The sequence below is a fragment of the Citrus sinensis genome, chromosome 8 (assembly GCF_022201045.2).
Source record: "Citrus sinensis cultivar Valencia sweet orange chromosome 8, DVS_A1.0, whole genome shotgun sequence".
In the NCBI taxonomy this organism is placed as follows: Eukaryota; Viridiplantae; Streptophyta; class Magnoliopsida; order Sapindales; family Rutaceae; genus Citrus; species Citrus sinensis.
In genome coordinates, this window is record NC_068563.1 from 11,168,922 (window position 1) to 11,192,220 (window position 23,299).

The window sequence follows — 23,299 nt, forward strand, 5'->3', positions numbered from 1 at the left end:
AAAGTAAATGATTTTATTTCCTAAATAATAAAGATAATTTTATATTTTTAGTATATATATGAGGATATACATGAAATCATACTAAGTGTAAAAGTGATCTTAAAATTAAATTTTAAAAAGTAAAGTTACTTCTTCCTTATTTTTCAAAATCTACTGTAAGATGCAATAATTTTAACAAATGTGATTTTTAAAAAACTTAATCAAATACTAAAATTAATTTTTAAATTTTTAAAATTACTTTTAAAACTCTCAAAATTCAAAAGCAATCCAAGTGCGCTTGTGCATTGATTTTCATTTGTTCTAAGTATCTCATAGATGTGGAAGTGTAGAATAGAGAGTTTCAAGCTTGGGTAGCTATGACCAAAATATAAATAAATTAATAAATTAAAGATTGAGTTGGTATTTGGTAAGAAATAAATTTCTTGTTAGTTCATCAGCCTCTCACTGTGTTAATTCCAAGTACATCATAACGATTATTGTTATGTATAATCAAATATATTATAAGCACTTGTATTGTAATGAATTTATCGAGGAACGATGGATTTTCTTTTCATATAAATAAAGATTAAGGCATATGGCTAAACATGCACCTAGACAAAGGTCTCCAAATGATTTTATTCAGTATTTTTCTAATGTCTAAAAAATTTAATATAAACAACTTTCTGTTCATATATGTCACTTGAGATCTAGTTGACTTAAAGTTTCACTAATTTTTTATAATTTTTTTTATATTTTTAAAACATAGGGGAAGAGATTAAAGCTTTAAAATACTTTTTAACCCCTTATCCCACCTAAGATTCAAACTCAAGTGGCCAGCTAAATAAAATTGCTTGAATCCATTTGATTAGCCCTTGGTTTGCTAAATTTTATAGTTAAAATATTGTAATAATGATTACTACTTAAATCAGCATAATGATGAAGGAGCATTGGTTCTAAATATACATTAAATTTTGTTAATTATTACTCCTTTATTTTATGATTCAATCTTCTATGAACATCTTCTCTTTCTAGAGAAACTTGTAATTTAGTGATTATCATTGATTTTTATTTCCTGATGAACGTCAATATATGCACGTGTCTTCTCATCGGAGCAAAGTAAGGATTTTGATACAGGTTAAGAATTTCATTTCTAATATTCGCTTTCTTTGACTCAATTTGGAGACGATTTCCTCAAAAAATTGCAAAATGTTTATTTATGGATGAGGAGAAAAAAAAATCACAAAGTGATGAGCTAAAACATGATATGGGTACCGTCGCCTGATATTAAAACAAAAAAAAAAATTGTTTAAAAAAAATTCCTATTTCCTAGGGGGCTCAACGATGCCGTCGCTCCAAATTTTGGCACGGAAATACCCACCAAAAAAAATTCACTCCACCTAGGGATTTTTGTTATTTTTTCCAAGGAAAATGCTACTGTAGGTAATCACATGTGCATTTTTCTCTAATTACCGACGGAACCTTAAAATCCCTCGGAAACAGGCTATTCACCTATGGATTTTGAGGTCCCTCGGAAATAAATGGTCGGCAATATACATTTTTTTTTTATTATTTATCATCATCATCATCATCATTTTAAAATTTAAAAAGGTGACAGGATAATATATCAATGTTTCTGCGCTGCTGATGTTTGTTTACGGCTTTCAATCTTCAATATGGTGGAACGTTGAACATGCAAAGATATGAAATGTATCTTTTATTTTGCTATATATTTTCAACTGACATCAAAATGAAGATTAAATGTAATGTACGTACGTGATGAAGCATATATATATATAAAATCAAAAGCCTCAAATCAAATTAATAATTAAACATAAAATATAGTATATATCAATCCATATATGAATACAACAGTAGTACAGTACTCCTACGGAGCCCAGCTCATCACGAGTCGTATCCCAGACTTAAAAGTAATAATGAAAAATCCTCAAATTAAAAGGAAACCAGACAAATAGGAAGGTCTCAAAAGAAGAACCCACAAATATAAGTTATTAATATACTTCTACAGAGAGCCAGATGAAGCTCATGAAAGCATTTGAAGACGTGAAATTTATGGATTGGAGGTTGAGTGAGTTGGGATCTCCTTGGGAAGACTCGGGATGGCGGGAGATGTGGGCTTAGGAAGCTCAGGTAGATGAGGGAAAGAAGGCAATTCAGGCACTTCAAGTCCTTTTGGCACCTCAAGTTTCGGAATCTCCGGCAATTCAGGATTTTTTGGTAGCTCGGGCATTAAAATCTCAGGTACTTTAGGTTTTTTTGGTAGCTCAGGCAATTCAGGCTTTGGAATTTGTGGTAGTTCAAGTTTTGGTAACGGTGGTAGTTCAAACTTAGGCAATCCAGGCTTGGGTATTTCTGGAACTGCTGCCTCCAAAAGATGGCGAGCATCGACCAAATCGATGTTATAGCTCATTGACGATAAAGTGATTAGCAAAAGTGGTAGCATAACGGATGGGAGAGAGAAAGACGCCATGGTTGAACTATTGGCGAATAAGGCTTTAAGAGATGAAAGATATATTGTGTTGTAATAATAAGAATCAAAAGAAAAGGGATCAAGTGTGTTTGTGCATTGATTTTCATGTGTTACGAGGCTTTTATAGGTGTGGGGAAGTGTTGAATAAAGGGTTTAAATATTGGGTAGGTATGACTAAAATAGTATAACATAAATAAATTATGCTTGGGTTAGTACTCGGTAAGAAATTTATGTCTTCTTAGTTCATCAACCTCTCACTTCTGCTAACTCCACATACATCATCATGTACGATTATATATCATTGTATAATATGTTATGTAAGCAATTATATTGTAGTGAAATCGTTATATGGAGGAATGATTCTTTATCTTTTTATGTATTCAAAAAAAGGGCAAATGGCTAAAACAATAATCTCTAAATAATTTTTTTGTTCAATACTTTTCCCAAAAAAAAAATATTACTATTAATAAAGTTCATGTGGTAAGGAGTAGTCTTTCTAAAGCTTAAATCTTGGGTTCAAACTTTCAAGTGTGCGTGAATCTATAACAAGAAAAGAAAAAAAATTAATATTAATAAATAACTTTCTGGCCATATGTCAAAAGATATCTAATTGACATAAGTTTCACTAAATTAGATCTTGTTAATTAATATAGGGAAATATATATCTCTATTTTAATTTAACAGTCAATCTTTTAGCATTTGTAGCTTCCCTTTCCAAAAACAGACTTATACGTAATTGACTTCCATTTCTTTGTGGATGTTAGTGCTTGTTTGGTATGATTTATTTAAGAGCTATAAGTGCTTATTTAATCGTATAAGCACTTTTTAAAATTTTTTATGGTGTTTGGTTATTTTTTTAGTAGAGTTTTTTTAACTTAAATAAGCTAATTTACCTCTACTAGTAAAAGCCCAAAATTTGAGCTTTTGGGAGTAGAGGTTAGAAAACTTTTCTAAAAATATATAATATAAAAATTATCACAGTTTAATGGTTCAAAAGTGTTTTTTTTATTGACAACCAAACACCTAATGACTTTTTGTCCAAAAGCTCTATTGGTATAAACTCTACTGCTATAAGCTCTACTGTTATAAGCTCTATTTAATAAGCTGTACCAAACGGAGCCAAATGTCATCTCTCTTACTCCCATCTTTTCCTGTCCAATTAATTTATCAGATTGTCTTCTCATTGTATTTGAATTCTACAGGAAAGAAGATTGCACGCTTCATGATAAAGATTTTGTGCCTGATTAATTAGCTTTTGTGGTTGGATGCAGAACTTGTATATTCCATTCATACAGACAATCTATTGTTGTATGCGAACGGTAACTACCTTTTTAATTTTTTTTTTCAATTATCATTATTTCTCCCGGATATAAAGATAATAAAAGTCTGATTTTCTTAGTAAAATCAAATGATTAGTCAGATTAATACTCGGTCTCCACGCTTTTTGATGGTTTTGTCAAAGAAAGCTCAAGAATATCCATGCGGAACAAGGATGTATGTTTGGGAAGGAGAAAACAGAGATAATCATCTCATTAATTAAGCATCCAAAGTACCATGCTAATTGATCATTTTTCTAAACATAATTATTTGAAAGCCATTTTCTTGAAATTGGTCATTTTACTAAAGGGAGTACGAACTTTGATCTGGGTCAGAAAATCAACCAGACCCACCTTTATGGGCCAAACATTTCTCTGCTTTTTCCGCGCTGGGCTTGGGTTGAGTGACCTCGTGGCATTGCTGTTTGGTGTTTGCAAAAGTTTAGCTGAACGGAACGTGAATATGTGATGAACGAGGAAGTATATATAGCAACAAATATTTTTGTACAAACAGCATATATTTATATGTGTGTGTGTGTATGTTTCAAGGGTTTGCAAGAAAATAATAAATCTGACACATTAAACATAAATCAATGCTCGTTAATTTTTTTTTTAATTTAGGTAACAATAGGCTCAAAGTGCATTCACGACCAATTGAGTTATGCTCTAGAATTTTTGTTGTACAAATTTAAGTGAAATATTATAATTATTTGAATTTAAAAATATAATATGGTCTACAAAATTATTTGCACAAGTGTTTATGGATCTACAATTATTATTAAGTAATATCGTATACACTTAATATACTAATTGAACTGCAGAAGGTATAGTTTAGCGATGAAAGTGTGATTCATTGATTCAATTAATGGTTAAGAGATTCTTAAGTTGAATAATGAGGGGAAATAAAAAAAACTTTATTTCTTGTCATTATGAATTATAATTAATATGATGATATTATGGAGAAAATTGTGGGCATAAAACGCGAACCAACCCCTTCATTAACAAGGACGCGAGACATGTTTCCATCATTAGTCAATCTTCTACACCAACTACTTAATGTTGTGCATGGAATGCAGAATTAAGCGCACCAAATAATTACAAAAAAATAAAGGACATAAGAATTACGTGGTTCAACAATATGCCTACGTCCACGGGAGCAAGAGAAAAATAATTGTATTATTAACAATTATTTGAGTAAAGAAACATCACTTTGCCAGAACCCAAATACACCCAGTACTCTCACACACACTTTCCAATTGCTCACACTCTTCCAAACTCGCAAAAGTTTAGAAACTTATAAGCTTAACAAATTTAGGGATGATTTCGATTGAACAAATGACTTCAATTTATAGGCTTCAAGCTTGCACTATTCCACTTAATCCCTCTGCAATTTGTCAATCTTCATCTCTGTCAATTTGACAAGTTTTGCTAACTTTTTCATTTTTCTTCATTTGGTGCAGGATTGTCAAATGCCAAATATTCTGTTGAGTAATGAAAAGTACCAGTTCAGTCATGCCCTCATCTCTCACCCTGAGGCGAATCTCCTCAGCTGAATGGCACGAGAAGAATCCTGGTAAAACATCTTATACAGGCATGTGCCAACTAGAGACGAGCACCGACCAGAGATATATACCGACCAGAGATATATACCGGCCAGATACTCATCACCCAAAGAAAGAGCACACGATCTCACGAAATCGCGACAGTTTCGCTATATCTCAAACCGTTGTGAAGAACATGGCATCCCACATTTACCCACGATTCAGTGGTTGGAGACCCATGAGGGTCTGCCATCACCCGAAAATGGGGGGCATGAAGAATACGCAGAAAACATGGGACAATGGCTATAAGAAGCCAGGAGACCGATGGAGAAAGGGACAGAAAAATTGAGAGTAAAGGGGAAACTTTGCCAAATTATTATCAGAGATTCTTATATTCAAATTTGTGAGATATTTCGTATTAAAAATATTGCAACTAGTCTATACAACACAAATCATACAAGTTTTCCTGTAAACACCTTGTGCTAACTTAAGCATCGGAGAATTTACGCCGACAAAACTACCGGCATCTCTGATCGGTTTCTGTGAACGCAGGATTAGAGAGAAGAAAAATGGTGATTCCAACCCCAAGAGCTTGAACAATTGCTAAAGAAGGCAAAGGGCAGCATCCTCTCCATAGCTTATACAAGTGTTAGTGGAACGATCTGGTCGGGCAAAGGGCGATCAGATTTCAGCATCAACATTTTGGCGCCGTCTGTGGGGAGCTGGATAAAAAGCTACCACCAAGTTAGTAGTCAGCAGAGGAGCAGCGAACGATTGGTTATGGATGTGACAAGGAAGGATGCCCTAGGGGGCGACAACTCTCCGAGAGATTGCAAATGAGGCTAGAGAGAGGATGATGCAAGATCGAATGGAACGGATGGAGAAGCAAATGGCGACTCTCACATCTATATTACATGAGCTGAGGGATGAGCGGAGAAGGGATTGTGAGACCACCGCGGTGAGAGACGAAGCCGTTGCAGAACCCAGCCTATGGAGGCGTAGAAACGAGGAGATCCCTCCGCTGGTGGACCAACCCTATGGGGTGCATCCCCATAGAAGTGCAGGTCAGATCCCAGGAGAGCGTGTGGATGAAGGGAGAGACCAATCTCGCTCTGGACGAGTTCTGGAAATTGATGGCCGAGCAGCGAATATTGATGAAGGTGAGCTCAGACAGCGGCTACATAATGCCGAGCAGGAGCGAGATCAAGTAGCTGCGCACGATCCTGACCGTGCTTTAGAATTGGAGGGTGAGGTACGCAGGTTGGCGTAGGTGATGGATGAGATCTAGGGCAAGAGAAAGCCTCCGAACTGGAGGATAATACTGGATGAAGAATCTCCGCTGTCAGCCGAGATTATGGGCACTGCAATCCCAAGAGATTTTCGCTTTCCCGACCTCAAATACTCCGGGAGAAGCGACCCGCTGTTGCATATTGAGCGTTTCAATGACATGACAGGTGTACAGGGGCTAACACCAGCTTAGAGGTGCAGGGCGTTCCCATTGACACTAGAGGGACGAGCCCGAAAGTGGTACCGTAAGCTGCCACGTGGAAGTATAAGGAGATATGAGTAGATGTGCCAAGAGTTGGCTGAGCAGTTCCGCGGAGCGGCAGCCCCAGAGGACGATATGATGGAATTAATGAGGATGAAGCAGGAGGAACATGAATCCCTTCGCGAATTTGTGAAGAGATACCATCGAGTCGTACTGGATCTGGGGGCTTTCAATCACCCGCACGTGTTGAAAGGATTAAAAGAAGGTGTGAGGATAGGCCGATTGTGGTACAACCTGAGAAATCCTATCATTCAAAGCTACTCAGCGGGGTATGAACAGGCGAGGAGGGACATAGAAATTGAAGAAGAAAAAACGGCGAGGATAAAGAGCGAGCAGTTAGAGGAGCTGAGGTGAAAGGAAAAAAGAACACTAAGTGGGAGCGGGTCGGGAAAGCAAACTGGGGAATCGTCTGTAATGGGGGGAATATCAACTCGGTCTCGCCCTTATCCCATAACTTAAAGACCACAACAGTTCCAACACAGCCGACCTCAGCCTCAACGCCCCCCATTCCTAGAGCAGCAATGAGAATTCCGGCAGATAGATGCCCATCCTTATCATAACGCTCCCAGGGCACTGAATAACTCCAAGGCTGGTAGACCAAACCAGCTGCCTATAATACCAGCCCGAGACGATATCCATGATAGCCAAGCAGTCCAACTGATTGATCAGAGCTTGGCGTATAAACAATATACCCCATTGAAAGTCTCTATGGAGGAGTTGTATGAGAGGATCGAGGGACGAGGCCTGCTGTACCCTCCTGCCCCTACAACCAAACCCACTCACAAATGGGATAAAAGCAGATTCTGCAAATTCCACGACACTCATGGTCACACTATCAACCAGTGTCGTGACTTGAAGACTCAGGTGGAGGATTTGGTGAAAAATCGATACTTGGATGAGTATGTAGATGGAGCATTCCCTATCATTGAATCACCATATACGCTGGGGGATGGAGTCGAGAAGAGTCTGGAGCGTGAGCAGCCAATTATCCGGGTGATAGTAGGAGGGCCAACATTGGCTGGAGATTCGAACAGGGCGCGAAAGAATTATGGGAGATATGCTCTGACTAGCAAAGAGGTGCTCTTCAATTTGCCAACAGCCAAGAGGGCGAAAGTAAGACAAGTTCCCATTATGTGGACAGATGATGATGAAGAGGGTGTTTTATACCCTCATGAGGATGCACTGGTGATTAAGACGATGGTGGCGGGCAAGGAATTCCAGCGAATACTGGTGGATACGGGCAGCTCAGTCGACATACTATTTAAGTCGGCTCTAGACGATATGGGAATTGCGGACCTGAAATTGGAGCGGACGAACACATCCTTGAAAGGATTTTGAGGAGGACGATTGACCCCCATAGGGATCGTCGAGCTGTCAATTACCGTAGGAGCGAAACCATTTGAAAAGACAGTGATGCTGGACTTTGTAGTGGTGGAAGAGAAAAGCCCCTACCAGATGATACTGAGGCGACCTTTCATGAAGGTAAGCTAATGCGTGATATCCACACATTATCTGGCGTTGACATACAGAGTGAACGGGGTTGTGGGCGTAGTAAAAGGTGACCAGAGAATGATGAGGAGTTGTTACGCTACAGCCGCAAAGGAAACATTACAAGTTACCACTCTGGATAACCGAGGAGACTCTAAAAAGGGTTGCCAGGAGCTAGCTGAGAAATTGGAAGAGGTTTTGGTGAGCAGGAATGACTCGAGCAGAGTGGTAAGGATCGGGTCGGGAATGGACGAGGTAATAAAAGGCGAGCTGGTAAAGTGCCTACAATCCCATGCAGATATATTTGCCTGGTCGCATGAGGACATGCCAGGAATTGATCCCGAGGTAGCTTGCCACAAGTTGGCGATTCGGAAAGGCACAAAACCGGTGAGGCAGAAAAGGAGGTGCTTTAACCAGGAAAGGTACGAGGCCATAAACGCTGAAGTGGAGAAGCTGTTGCGAGCAGGATTCATAAAGGAGGCTAAATACCCGGACTGAATTTCTAATGTAGTATTGGTAAAGAAAGCCAATGGGAAATGGAGAATGTGTGTGGATTTCACAGACCTTAACAAGGCATACCTGAAGGATGGCTTTCCCCTACCTAAGATAGATCAATTGGTTGACTCAACGGCGGGTCACAGTCTGCTTAGCTTCATGGATGCCTTTTCGGGATACAACCAAATACCCATGGACGAGCAGGATGAGGAGAGTACCACATTTATAACTAACATGGATTTTTTTTGTTACAGGGTGATGCCATTCGGCCTGAAAAATGCAGGGGCTACCTATCAAAGGTTGATGAATAAAATTTTTAAGCCATTGATTGGTCACACTATGGAAGTATACGTGGACGATATGATCACGAAGTCTAGAGAGCTAATAGACCACGTGAAGCTCTTGGAAGAGACCTTTGAACTGCTGAGGAAGTACCGAATGAAGTTGAATCCAGAGAAGTGTGCATTTGGAGTTAGCTCAGGCAAATTTTTAGGGTTCCTGGTAAGCCACCGAGGGATAGAGGCCAACCCAGAAATAATACAGTCAGTAATAGAAATGAAGTCCCCCCCGAACAGTTAAGGAGGTACAGAGCTTTACAGGGAAGTTGGTAGCATTGAACCGGTTCATCTCACGGGCCACGGATAAATGTCACCCTTTCTTCCAAACCATAAAGAAATGAAGGAAAATGGAGTGGACAGCAGAATGTGAGGAGACATTTGGGTAGCTGAAGGAATATCTTACCAGTGCCCCATTACTATCGACTCCGAGAGAGGGTGACAAATTGTATTTGTACTTAGCTGTCTCCAAATGGGCTACCAGCTCGGTATTAGTCAGAGAAAATGAGGGAAAGCAACACCCCATGCACTACACTAGCAAAGCCCTGGTGGACGCAGAAACTAGATATCCACAAATGGAGAAATGGGCGCTGGCTTTAATAACGGCAGCACGCAAGCTCAGACCATATTTTCAGGCCCGTCGGATAATAATGATGACCAATCAACCTCTTAGGCAAACGCTCCCAAAACCATATGCATCTGGTCAGTTAGTAAAATGGTCTGTAGAGCTGAGTGAATTCGACTTATCTTACAGATCTCGAGGAGCAATTAAGGCCCAAGCCTTGGTCGATTTTATGGTTGATTGTACGGAACTAGGGGAAGGAGTTCATGAGGAACAATCGGTCGAACCAGAGAAACCAGAAGGGATGTGGCTGGTAATGGCTAATGGGTCACGTAGTGAACAAGGGTCCGGAGCAGGAGTAGTAATATGGAGCGCAGAAGGGGCTGAGATGTCCTATGCAGTGAAGTTCGAATTCCAGCTCACGAATAATCAAGCAGAATATGAAGTCTTCATCACCGAGCTCAGGCTAGCACACACATTACGAGCAGAAAGGGTAGAAATCCGAGCAGACTCCCAGTTAGTCTGTAATCAGCTCAACGAACAATTCCAAGCGAGGGAAGAGAAGATGGAGCTTTATTTGAAGGAGGCAAAGCAGATGATTAGGCTCTTCCAAGAGGTAGAAATAAAGCAGATATCCCGGACAGAGAATTACCGAGCAGATATGTTGGCCAAAATGGCCGCAATTGTGGATCCAAAGTTATCTAAGTCGGTTCCATTGGAAGTAAGGACCTCGCCAAGTATAGGGGAGGAGGTAGAAGTAATGCAGGTGAACACTGAAAAATCCTGGATGGACCTGATTCTCTCATACATCCGCGACGATATTTTACCAGAGGATAGGAAGCAAGCAAGAAAGTTGAAATGTCGGGAGGCAAGATATACGCTACTCGATGGAGTACTTTACCACTGATGATTCACTTTACCCCTCTTGAGATGTTTGGATGACGAGGAAGCAAACTATGTGCTGAGGGAGATGCATGAAGGAATATGCGGCAACCACTCGAGGGCAAGGACTTTGGCTTTCAAGGCACTTCGGCAAGGATACTTTTGGCCGACTATGCACTAGGATGCGAAGGGAATGGCAAAACACTGTAAAATCTGCCAAAGCTTCTCGGAGGTTTCTGCTCAACCCCCAGAAAGGCTAACCACTATGTCATCCCCATGGCCTTTTGCCCAGTGGGGAATTGACCTGATTGGCCCATTACCCAAGGGCCGAGAAGCCGCAACACATGCAATTGTGGCTATAGATTACTTCACTAAATGGGTAGAAGTGGGAGTCCTCAGATACAAGATCCCTTATGCCATCATAACAGACAATGGGAAGTAGTTTGACAACCACAATTTCAGAGAATTTTGCCAAAACTTGGGTGTAGATTTGAAGTTTTGTACCCCGACACACCCCCAGGCAAACGGGCAGGTAGAAGCAACCAACAAAGTAATAAAGAAACTCCTGAAAACCAAGCTGGGAGAAAAGAATGGAGCTTGGATCGACGAGCTACCAGGAGTGTTATGGGCCTACCGGACAACCCATAAAATTGCCGCGAGAGAAACCCTGTTTGCCTTGGCTTTCGGTCATGAGGCAGTAATCCCAGCAGAAATTGGGGTGGGAACACATCGAACAGAGTATTTCAACAAGGAATAAAATGACGGGCAGATCTGCATGAGCCTGGACCTGTTGGAGGAGAAAAGAGAATGGGCCTTGCAGAAAGTGGCCCAATGCCAACAAAGAATCATGCGCTACTACAACAAGAATGTACGCATGAGGCAGTTCCGAGCAGGAGATTGGATACTTAGAAAAGTGACCTAAAACACAAGAGATCCTAACCATGGCGTTCTTGGCCCGAAATGGGAGGGCCCGTACAGGGTAGTATGAATAACTGGCTCAGGAGCTTACAAGCTGGCTTACCCAGACGAACGAGAGGTAAAGAGGTTGTGGAACGCTGAGCACTTGAAGAAATACCTCCAGTAAGCAAAACGCCTTACCAAGTTTTTATTCCAATAAGTTATTTCTGCTAAATGTATGATGAATTATGGCACATGCATGTATTTCGCCTTTTGTAATCCATGCAAAGTTCAATAAAGATGAATTCAACATAAAACTCCCTTGTTAGACAAAATTTTACTAAGATAAACAAGTGCCTATTTCTGCCCGGTCGCCTAAAGGACCAGCAGAAAAATTCTATAAAATTTTACTAAGGCAAATGAGTGTTTATTCCTACTCGGTCACCTAAAAGACCAGCAGGCAAATCCTACAAAATTTTACTAAGGTAAACAAGTGCCTATTCCTGCTCGATCACCTAAAGTACTAGCAGGCAAATTCTATAAAATTTACTAAGGTAAAAGAGTGCCTATTCCTGCTCGGTCGCCTAAAGGACTAGTAGGCAAATTCTATAAATTTAGTCCTGCTCGGTCGCCTAAAGGACCAACATGAAAATTCCTTAAAATTATTCATGCTCGGTCGCCTAAAGGACCAACAGGCAAATTCTACAAAATTTTACTAAGAGGAACATGTGCCAATTCCTGCTCGATCGTCCAAAGGACTAGTAAGCAAAAGTCTATGAAATCGTTAAGGCAAGAGATCGCCTATTTCTTCTCGATCACTCAAAGACAAGCAGACATATCTTTCAAGGTAATTTGCATAAACAACTCATAAACATAATCATGGTAAAAAAGCAGCTGGAAAGCATCAAAAGTTTATAAACGGTCAAACGTTTGCAAATAAACAAAAATTCAAAATTTACATAGAAAGCAAGTTTAGGGATTGTGGGGTTCAGCAGCCTCCGTAGAAGAAGGATCAGCAATCTCGGAATGAGAAGGATCAACAACTTCTGGAGGAACAGATGTTGACCCCTGTCCTGCTCCCAAAGCATGATCCCCTGCTTCCTTCTCCTGTCCCCCACCTGAAGGAGCCTCAACCTGATCCTGGTCCCCCTGGTCCTTATCCCCCTGATCTGACTCAACCATATACTTATGCACTCTCGCCTCCAGCTTGCTCATGTTGAGCTCTGGATATTCTTCTTTGAGCACAAACATGATGCACTTATAGCTAAAGGCGAGCCCAGAATTATCTTCTGCATCCAGCCGGTCGTCCACCTCAGCAGATTTGCCCTTCAGCTCGACAACCTGCTCATCTAAGGACTTGATTTGTTCCTCGTAGGTCGTTTTCAAAGTATCTCGCTCACTTTGTGTAGCCTGGAGATCAGACTTCAAGTCAGCAATGGCCACCTTCTCCTCCAGGTCTATGATCTGCTTATGCAAATTGAGCAGCTTCTCCTTCGAACGATTAGCGGACTCAACCTTTTTTTTTAAGTCCTAGTTGTCCGCTTGAAGCCTCCTCTCCTGGCGCGTGGACCTGTTCTTGTAGCAAGAAACCAAAGTAGCCAGCTTAAAAGAGACCCTCTGAATAGAACCAGCCAATTCGCTAAGATTCATGTTCTCAATATTATTGACCATTTTGGGTCCCATTGACTTGCTATAGTCCCTCTAGTAGGGGGTCAAACAGTCACCTTGGTCCCGAGGCAGAAGAGGAGATGATCGATCTCTAGATTGAGCGCTGACCTCAGGACTCTTGTTGTAAACCTTCTCCCCGTCATTCTTTCAAGGTGGAGGAGGGGGCAGAGCAGGAGTAGGAGCCTTAGAAGAACTAACGTTGGCTCTCTTCAAGGGAGGAGGGGGATTGCTGGAGCTACCTGACCCCTGAGCACGTTTCTTCGACATAGCACTAAGGATCTTGTTATCTATCTCGGTAGCTACGTCCACTAAGCAAGACCCAACAAGATTTGTTGACGACAGGAGATCGTAGCAGGTAGATGCGTTCACCAGAGCAGTTTCTACCTTGAGTAGCGGATCGTCGTCGAGTCTCTTGATCAGGCCTCACGAATCTGAAAGAACAAACAAGGTTATAGAGCCAAATAAGTGACAACCAGAGACGTAAAGTGTATAGAATAATAAACAACATGGGGGTGACAAAACGCGTTGGAAGGTGAATATCACCACCAAGCGAATGGCTCGCTGGACACCAATTTCCCCCAGCAAAGAAAAATTTATTCTTCTAGTTTTTACACGATGAGGGAAAGCCGGTGATAGGTTTCCTCTTCGCAGAGCTTGACATGAAGTAGTACCAGCCTGCTTCCTTTGGGCTGCTCCTCAGCTAGTACAAATGTTTTACCTCCTTGAGGGAAGGCTCCTCGAGCCCACACCTTTCCCATAGCACAAACAAGGCCGAAAGAACCCTCCACCCGTTCGGCTGAAGCTAACCTAGAGCTAGATGCATGCCACCCAATATCCTGGCGAAATAAAGTTGAAGGGGTAATCGAGCCCCTAACTTGAAGCTCTCTAGATGCAGCGTTACATACCCCTTAGGAGGCCGACTGTGAACATCACATTTCCTAGGGATAGCAAGGATGGCGTCCTCAGGGATGTTATAAAGGTTCCTAAGCTTTAATAGGTTAGTGTAGGTAGTGGCACAAGTAATATAGTCAATGACGTAATCATCTGCCTCTATCATATGACTGAGGTTTCTCCTTTCAGAGGGTCTGCTCAGCTCGAAACTGCTCTCCTCACCATCACCCTCTTCCTCAGGGTCCCCAGCCCCCTCAGGACTATGGTTTTCACCAGAACCTGATGCTTGACCCCTATGGTTTCCCATAGGCTCAAAATCAGGGGAAGGCAAAATGACCTTAGGACGAGGGTACTCAAGGGTATCCATATTATAGGAGGGGCCTACACTACTAGAAGTGTATGGAGGACCAGTGGGTCTTAAAAGGTTGGGGTACGAATTCTCTACCTCTTCATCACTCTTGTCTACAATTAATTTTCCTCTTCGGTTTGACATAGTGAAATCTTAAAAGGAAAAGCACAATAAATCCAAGTATATTGGTACAAAAGGGACAATACAGAATCCAAGTAACAACAACCAGAGAAGAATTTAAAGGCGATACCTAGAATAGATCGACACTGGTGGCGTGGCTGTGACGGAGAAAGAGCCCAGCAAAAGGAAGCCTCCGGTGCGGAAAGTACGATTAAAGGCCAAAGAAGGAGTTGGCTTACGGTGGAACGACAGATAACGAAACGCAATGGCAGTTCCAATTTAGGGATTTAAGACGAAAAAGGGGAACAGAGGCGTTTAAGTTACGTAAATGTTAGCTCAATCACCACATATCGAGGGTAGATAAGCCGCCATTTCAAATTTAAAAAACAACAGGCCAAAAAGCTACACGTCACTGGCCATTAAAAGGGCATGGAGAGATGTCAGCCCAGCAGCGTATTGGACTCGTTCACGAAGGCCCATATTTGGGCCGAGAACTCTTTAAACAAGAGACATCACCTCGGGTCCATTACAATAAACAAGGACCAGAGGAATGTGGCCCGAGGTTTGCCAGATCCAATTTTTAATTTCTAGTCTCAACTCATTTCACTCGCAAGACCAGAAACTGGGGGACTGGTGTTGAGTAATGAAAAGTACCAGCTCGGCCATGCCCTTATCTCTCACCCTGAGGCGAATCTCCTCAGCTGAATGGCACAAGAAGAGTCCTGGTAAAACATCTTATACATGCATGTGCCAACTAGAGACGAGCACCGACCAGAGATATATACCGGTCAGATACTCATCACCCAAAGAAAGAGCACATGATCTCACGAAATCGCTACAGTTTCGCTATGCCTCAAACCGTTGGGAAAAACATGGCATCCCACGCTTACCCACGATTCGGTGGTTGGAGACCCATGAGGGTCTGCCATCACTCGAAAATGGGGGGCATGAAGAATACGCAGAAAACGTGGGACAATGGCTATAAGAAGCCAGGAGACCGATGGAGAAAGGGACAGAAAAATTGAGAGTAAAGGGAAAACTCTGTCAAACTATTATCAGAGATTCTTATATTCAAATTTGTGAGATATTTCGTATTAAAAATATTGCAACTAATCTATACAACACAAATCATATAAGTTTTCCCGTAAACACCTTGTGCTAACTTAAGCATCGAAGGATTTACGCCGACAAAACTGTTGTGCAAATTTTATTGAACTCGCAAGTGCACGAATCTATTGTAGAATAGATCAATAGTGACGAGTGTCGATCCCACGAGGAGGTGGATTTTAATTGTGTGTAGAATTAATTTTTCTAAATGGGTGGTTGGATTTGTGGTGAAAGTTACTTAGATTATCCTAAAATTGGAATTAAAATGACAAGAATAAATTAAAGCGAAATCTATTGAAATGACGTACTTGGGTATTTAGATCCGTATCAACATGCACCTTGGGCTAAATATTCCTTATTAATGTCAATTAAATCATGAGGGGGGAATCCACACCTCATGAACCACGCTCTAATCAATATGGTGCTAAGGGCTTATCGTGCCAAATAATAATAACCTTGTACTAGGGAGCTAGTGAAACCAGGGCGGTATCTAGACAAGATTATTATTATTTGTCGACGAGAAGTCAAAACATCCATAAAAACTAGAGGGAAAGAGAAAATAAATTTACCAAATAAATCCCATGACACATGTTGAGACTTCACCTTCAACTCAAGCTTGAAAGAAAATTAGCTACTCATAATTGAACTAGGGGCAAAATGGAAATTTATTAAAATACATAGAAAATATAAGATGGAGAAGGAATTACAGAAAATGGAGTCCAAAAATAGATTCAGAGATGCCAAATTAGGGGGGAGATGTCCCCTTTTTATAGATACATTGAGTAAATCATGGCCATCGGATTAAAAACAGCTTGGACGCTCAGGATTGCGCCACGTCATTAGTCAACAATACGCGGTTTGAACAGTGACACAATTTGACTCGGCTTGAACAGTAACGCGGTTTGGTTGAAAATAATCCTGTGTATATGCATGTACCGTACGCGCAATTTTTTGTCCACTAACATGATGCCACGTCACCAATCAACAGTGCATAAGAATTTTAGTCCAACAGGATGGTGACACCTCATCAGTCAATGCCACATCATCGATCAATGTCACGTCATCGATCCGTCTATGTGAACAGTGTCGTGAACAGTAACGTAGGTAGTACCGTACATGTGAACAGTGCCATTTTTTCTTTTATACTCCTCCTAAGGTTTTCGACCGTCCTGAGTTCAAAAGTGATGTCCGTTTTGCCGTCTGATCTCTTGTTCATTGTGAAATGACTATGATGCCCCTAAAATACATAAAATACTTAATTATAATACAACACACATAATTAAATGACAAGAAGCTTAAATACATAAAAGTAAGGGTGTTAGTAAAACTTGAAGTGTAAAATGACGATTTTCTCCTTTATAAATATATATTTTCTAACACTCAACACACCTCCCAACCAGCTTATTGGTAGTCCCTAGCAAATAAAGCAAAAACAAAATTCAAATCCAAAATGTTTTTTTTTTAACAATCATGTTTATTCAATCAGACTAATGATAGTAATCAAATAAAAGTATAAGCATTATCTCCAGTCTAAAGAAACATCACACCCACATCAACCATCCACATGAATCAGTCCAGTAGACTTTGTCATAGCTACTTTCAAGAATGACATGTCAAACCCCAAAATCTCAATGGAAGTAGTGACACTCTCACAAAGAAATTAAACCCAATAAAAATAGTTATTCCAATGAATGGTAATTGAGAGAAAATAATAAAGAAGTGATATCACATGCTCTCACCAAGATGAAAGAAATATGCCATCAGTTTAGAAATAATACGATATCAAGTCAAATAAAAATGCTAGTCAACCCAATTTATTTTTTTTTTCTTTTTTCTTCTTTTTATTTATATGTATCACTACAACCTTTTAGCCCATATAACTAGCTTCTACTTCAGATTATAGTTCCCTAAAATTAAGAAGGACTTTTATTAGGACATAACGTAGGCTAGGAACATGGCTAACAAAGGAGGGGAAATAAGAAAAACAAAGTGTATGTTTGAGAAAAATACAGAGAAATTTTTATTTATTTATTTATTTATTTTTGGAAGTTGCAAGGTGGATTTCACCTATTATTGTTATTTTTTTTCTTCTTTTTTTTTGAAACAACAAATTTTTTTTTTTTGGCACAACTTCATTGAACAAAATAATTATTTATATTTTTCTCAAACATAAATAGGTGATGAAACGTGTAAGATATTGGATAATACTCCAAATCTAAGTGGGTCAAGATGATAAGTTTGACAAAGAAAATGTTTTTTTTTTTTTACAGCTCAAAAGGGTTAACTATGGATATTTCATAAAATCGATGGCTAGAAAGGCTTAAACGGATCAAAGATGACCTTTCCATCGTCTTTTAGGGCTCTAAATAATCTTCCATATTTACTAATTAGATCGACCTCCAAATGTAGCAACACACATTTTTTTTCTCTTTTTTTTAATTTTACAAATTTTTTAAGGGTTAACTCAAAAGAAATCTAGAGATCGTGTATAAAATAATAAACTGCTAAGCTGTATAATAATAATAATATTATTATTATTAAATTTTATTAACTTTATTATTTTAGTTATTATTAATTATTGTTAATATTATTTTTAATAATAATAATAATAATAATAATAATAATAATAATAATAATAATAACAACAACAATAATGATAATTTTGTTAATAATAATAAATTAATTATTTTTATTAATTATTAATACTATGAGTATTTTGGTAAATTGATTCTCATTCCCATTCTTTATTCCCATTTATTTTACCAATTAAACACATCAATTGCATTCCAGCACATTCTCATTCCCATTTATTTTTGCCAAGTAAACATTGAAATCTCATTCTTATTCTAGCCCATTCCCATTCTCAGCCCATTCTCATTCCATCCCATTCCCATTCCTTGAAGTAAACGCACCATAAAGGTTTTATAGATACTTATACACGTATTTTATGCTAGTAAAAGATACGGTTAATTTATGCAAATTATATTAATCGAATTGATTTTCTAATTTTCTACTTTTCCTCTCAAGATAGTGGGATTATTTGTGGCTAGTCCAGTCTTTATGTATTTTCACATACAAAACATTAATTTTATATTATTATGTTGTTTTAAAATATTTATACTATAGCTAGTTTATATAATTCATTTTTATCTTTGTTGGTCAACTAGTGTCATATTAAAAAGGGAATTGATACCTACCCTCATAAGGTTTGGGGAAATGATCATTTAAACTCCTAAGTTTTCAATAAGGAAAATCAAGACCCTTTTTTTACTATAATACTCTTTGTAGATAGTAACTAAAAAATTAACTTTAATTTTTAAAAATGAAAATATAATTTAAATTATTTAATTTATCTATAGACTAATAGTATTAGAATATTTCTAATATATAATTTTTAAAATGCAAATTATTATATTTATTTCAATAATATATTTATATTTATTAATAAAAAATTTAAATAAGTCTACGGGTTAAATAGATTTTACAATGAATAAAATATATCTCATGTATTAATAATATTAAAATTATTTTACATAATATTGAAGATAATTTATATTTTTGTATATTTATTTTAATATTATGTTTCTATTTATTAAAAAATTTAGTTTAATATAATATAATATTGTAAAGTATTAAAATATTTTATTAAATATTGAAGTTATTTTTTTATATACTAATATATTATAATTAAAGCTCTACTAATATTTACAATTAGAAATCAATCGGGACTCTCTTTAATAATTCTATTTTGGAAGAGTCCGAAGGTCAACCCTTACTTAATATTGGACGGAGATTTATTCTTTCCCAAAATTGGAGAGACAAGTAAACTCCTATTAGAAGGGAAGTTGAGTCCTAATCATTGTTGGAACTCAAACCCATGCGCTCAAGAACGGTTGATAATGGGTTACGAACCCATTTGCTAAATATCGAAGTTATTTAAAATGTATATATTGTTACATCTATTTTACTATTATATTTCTAATATTATAAAACATTGGAGTTAATAGACCAAAAGTTATTATAGCCAAAAGAGGATTTTAGTATCCCTTGTTAAAAATTTAGGACTCTTCATAACAGTTTTACCAAATCATACGGTGTGAGTCATTTTTACCATTAAATATTATTAACAGCTTCAGTCCAAAAATCAAGTAACATTTTTATTTTGGGCACGTGGCTCCTCGCGGTTTGTTGTCGAACAAAATTATAACCGATTGCGCGGTCAAAGCAAACAAATAAATAAGATTTTTTTTGCCCCCTTTATGATTAGACAAACGGTCGTTCTAGTCTAATAAATTATAAACATTTGTATTGTAATGAATTATCAAGGAATGATGAATTATGTTTTCGCATAATTAAAAGTTAAGGCGAGTGGCTAAATAGCACCTCAAACAAAGGTCTCCAAATGATTTTATTCAGTATTTTTTGAATGTTTAAAAAATTTAATATAAACAATTTTCTGTTCACATATGTCATATGAGGTCTAGTTGACTTAAAGTTTCACTAATATTTGTTTTATATCTTTTTTACTTTGTTGTACTTTTAGAAGGTAGTGAAAGGGGATTACAGTTTAAAAATAACATTTTACCTCGCCTAAGATTCTCGAACTCAAGTGGTTATCTAAATAAAATTGTTTGAAAATCATTTGACTAGACTCCTTGGAAATCATTTGTTAAATTTTATAATTAAAATATTGGAATAATGAATATTACTTAAATCAGCATAATGATGAAGAAGCATTATTTCGTTAATTTTACTCTTTTGTTTTAAGATTCAATCTTCTATCAAAATCGTTCCTTTTCTAGAAAAACTTGTAATTTTAGTTATAGTAATTGATTTTTATTTCTTAATGAATGACAATATATGCAAGTGTGCTTCTCTACTTATCCCCCTTCGGAATAGTTTGAGATTGTAGTCTCTAAATCTATTTTTGTCGCGGTGATGAAAGAATAAGTCAGAGAAAAAAATACTAAGTATTTAGTAAATAATGCTATTCAACTAGAATGTTACATGAATTTCAAAGGTAGTTGTTTGGGAAATAAAATAAGGTTATCATGATCTTCTCGAGATAAAAAATAAGCAAATGGTTGATAGGCTACTAGGAGAAAATTTTGGTGACCTTGAGCAGACCATCTCAACCAAGTGGTAATTTTGATGACCAAGTGTAGACCACCTCGACCAGGTGGTAATCTTGATGACCATGAATAGAACACCTCAACCAGGTGGTAATCCTTGAGGCTATGAGCATCAAGTGGTAATTTTTTAGGCTATGAGCAGATACCTCAACCAGAATACCATGAGTAGACTAGAACCAGGTTGATTATTCCAAAAACCTCAACCAACTAGGGGTGGGCATTTTCGGGTTCGGGTCGAGTTCGGATCAACCCGATCGGATTTCGGGTTGATCGGGTTAGAAAAGAATTCATCCGAACTCAACCCGAAGTTGTAACCCGATCCGACCTGATCCGAACATATTCAGATCGGATCGGATCGAGTCAAATAATCGAGTTAAATTCAGGTTAATTCGGATCGGGTGAAACACTGCACAGATCAAATGCAAAATATTTAATTTTAATGCTTAATCTGCTTAATCTATTCATTAAAAAAAACAAAAGAAATCAATTCATACTTATTATTTAAGCTTCCACAGACTTAATAAATTAAACTCCAAAATTTTCCATACAAGAATTTCCCTCATTTTATTATTAACATTTAACAATACATATACTTAGCAATTAACAGATAATATATAATATATTATTATATCCCATCAAAACATCAAAAAAGAAAAGAATTTGGGTTGCCGTTTCGCGCCTTCGCGGTGGAACTCGGAGATGGTGGAGGCTGCAGTAGCAGATCCGATAGCAGCGCAACGGATCTAGCAGTAGCAGATCCTGTAGATATCCGGCAACAGCAGATCTGGTAGCTACGGATGTCGCGGAGCAGTAGATCCAGTCACGGGTTAGGTGGCTGCATGCGCTGGCTGTGCTTCCTCCGTTCTCTTCTCTGTGTTGGCTGCTAGCTGCCGCTTTGCTTTTGGCTTTTGCAATATTTGTGTGTGTGTGTGAAGTCGTGAGTGTAAGGATGAGGGTTGTGGGGATGAGGGCTGTGAAGGCAGCGAAGATATGTTTCAATGTTTGTGTGTGGTTGTGGCCTGTGTGCGTGGGTTATAATTATATTTTGTTTTTTATTTGTCAATTTTTTTTTAGCCACTTGTTTTTGTGACTTTTTGAGTTGTAACTTTGTGTGGCCGTGTGTGTGGTGTCTGGTGTGTGCATGTGTGATGTGTTTATAGGTTTAGTGAATTTTTTTTTTGTGTGACCCGATCGGGTATTCGGATCGGATCGGGTTTTACCCGACCCGATCACAACCCGATCGGGTTTGCAATTTTTCACCCGTTCGGGTTCCAATAACAACCCGAACCCGAATTTTTTCGGGTCAGATCGCGTCAGGTATTTTGCCCACCCCTACAACCAACCACAAATTGTCAAGCTCCTCCCATAAATTCAACTATAATGTCTACGCACATCCAGCTGCTATAATTGCAGCTTAATAACTACTCTGTAACGGGCACATTAACTCATAATTAAAGGGGCACATTATACTCAGCAACGGCAACGCATTGAAGATGGTATGATAATCCCGAATACTTATAAAAGTGCTGAAAAGTTCAGAGAATGGTGGACTCTCCTGAACAATTTTGATTTGTTTATTATATTTATCTGAATTATTTCTTTATTAAAAAATATTAGAATTTATTTATTTTTTCTAAAAAATATTCAATTACTGACTTAAGCGTCAGAGGGTTCACGCCGGAAAAACTTCCAGCCCCTCTTACCGTTCTTTGTGATTTCAGGTGTTTGTGAGTTATCTGCTAGTGATTGTAAGCTGCTTCCCCAACAAATAAATTTAATGCTGGTGCAGATGTCTGTGTTAAGTCGCTAACTGACTCAACTGAATTTCGGCATCAACAGTAGTTTTCAAAAGTGTGGTGAGTTATAAGTGTAGTTTATTACAATTGGTAATTGTTTTTGTTAGCATGTTGTAATAATTATGACTAAACGGAGCATAATAATGAGGAAATATCGTTTTCAAATATATGACTGTGTTATATAACCTCTGAAAATTACTACTGACCATTCTAATAGCATTCCCAAGTTGGCCTTTCAATCATAGGAAACTATTAAAATAGACTGCATGGTTTAGCTAAAATCAGTGGATTAGATTTTCTTTATTTATTATTTATCGTCACCATAATCATTTTAAAACTTTAGACAAGTTGACAGGGTTATAGTTCATTTTATACATATTGACAGGGTTATAGTTCATTTTATGCATACATGTCAATGTCGCTGCGGCGCTGATGTTTGTTTAGGGCTTTCTATCTTCAACATGGTGGAACGTTGAACCATGCAGAGCTATGGAATGCCTCTTTTTATTTTGCTATGTATTTTCAACTGTCATGAAACTGAAGATTAACTGTAATATATGTGATAAAGCAAACTATGTATAAGCCACATATAAAATCAACAACCTCAAATCAAATTACGAAACATAAAATGTAATATATTAAACTCCATATGTTACATAAAACTGATCATAGCAGTACTCCTACAGAGCCACGCTCATCACGAG

The 23,299-nt window shown here is 38.1% G+C and overlaps 3 protein-coding genes across 3 annotated transcripts; 1 reads left to right on the forward strand and 2 right to left on the reverse strand.

Moving 5' to 3' along the window:
* Positions 1-2,047: 2,047 nt before the first annotated feature.
* On the reverse strand, positions 2,048-2,467 carry LOC127899305 (protein PELPK1-like). The gene has a single exon (XM_052432653.1). It carries the CDS (start codon positions 2,465-2,467, stop codon positions 2,048-2,050), a length of 420 nt encoding a protein of 139 aa, XP_052288613.1.
* A 4,427-nt stretch (positions 2,468-6,894) lies between these two features.
* LOC107176644 (uncharacterized) lies at positions 6,895-8,211 on the forward strand. The gene is made up of 2 exons (XM_052432654.1): positions 6,895-7,223; positions 7,443-8,211. The coding sequence occupies exons 1-2, from the start codon at positions 6,895-6,897 to the stop codon at positions 8,209-8,211; spliced, it is 1,098 nt and encodes a 365-aa protein (XP_052288614.1).
* A 5,136-nt stretch (positions 8,212-13,347) lies between these two features.
* On the reverse strand, positions 13,348-14,584 carry LOC127899306 (uncharacterized). Its single transcript, XM_052432655.1, has 3 exons — positions 14,106-14,584; positions 13,872-14,013; positions 13,348-13,611 (listed from the first exon to the last, which is right to left on the reverse strand). Exons 1-3 carry the CDS (start codon positions 14,582-14,584, stop codon positions 13,348-13,350), a joined length of 885 nt encoding a protein of 294 aa, XP_052288615.1.
* Between the last annotated feature and the right edge of the window lie 8,715 nt (positions 14,585-23,299).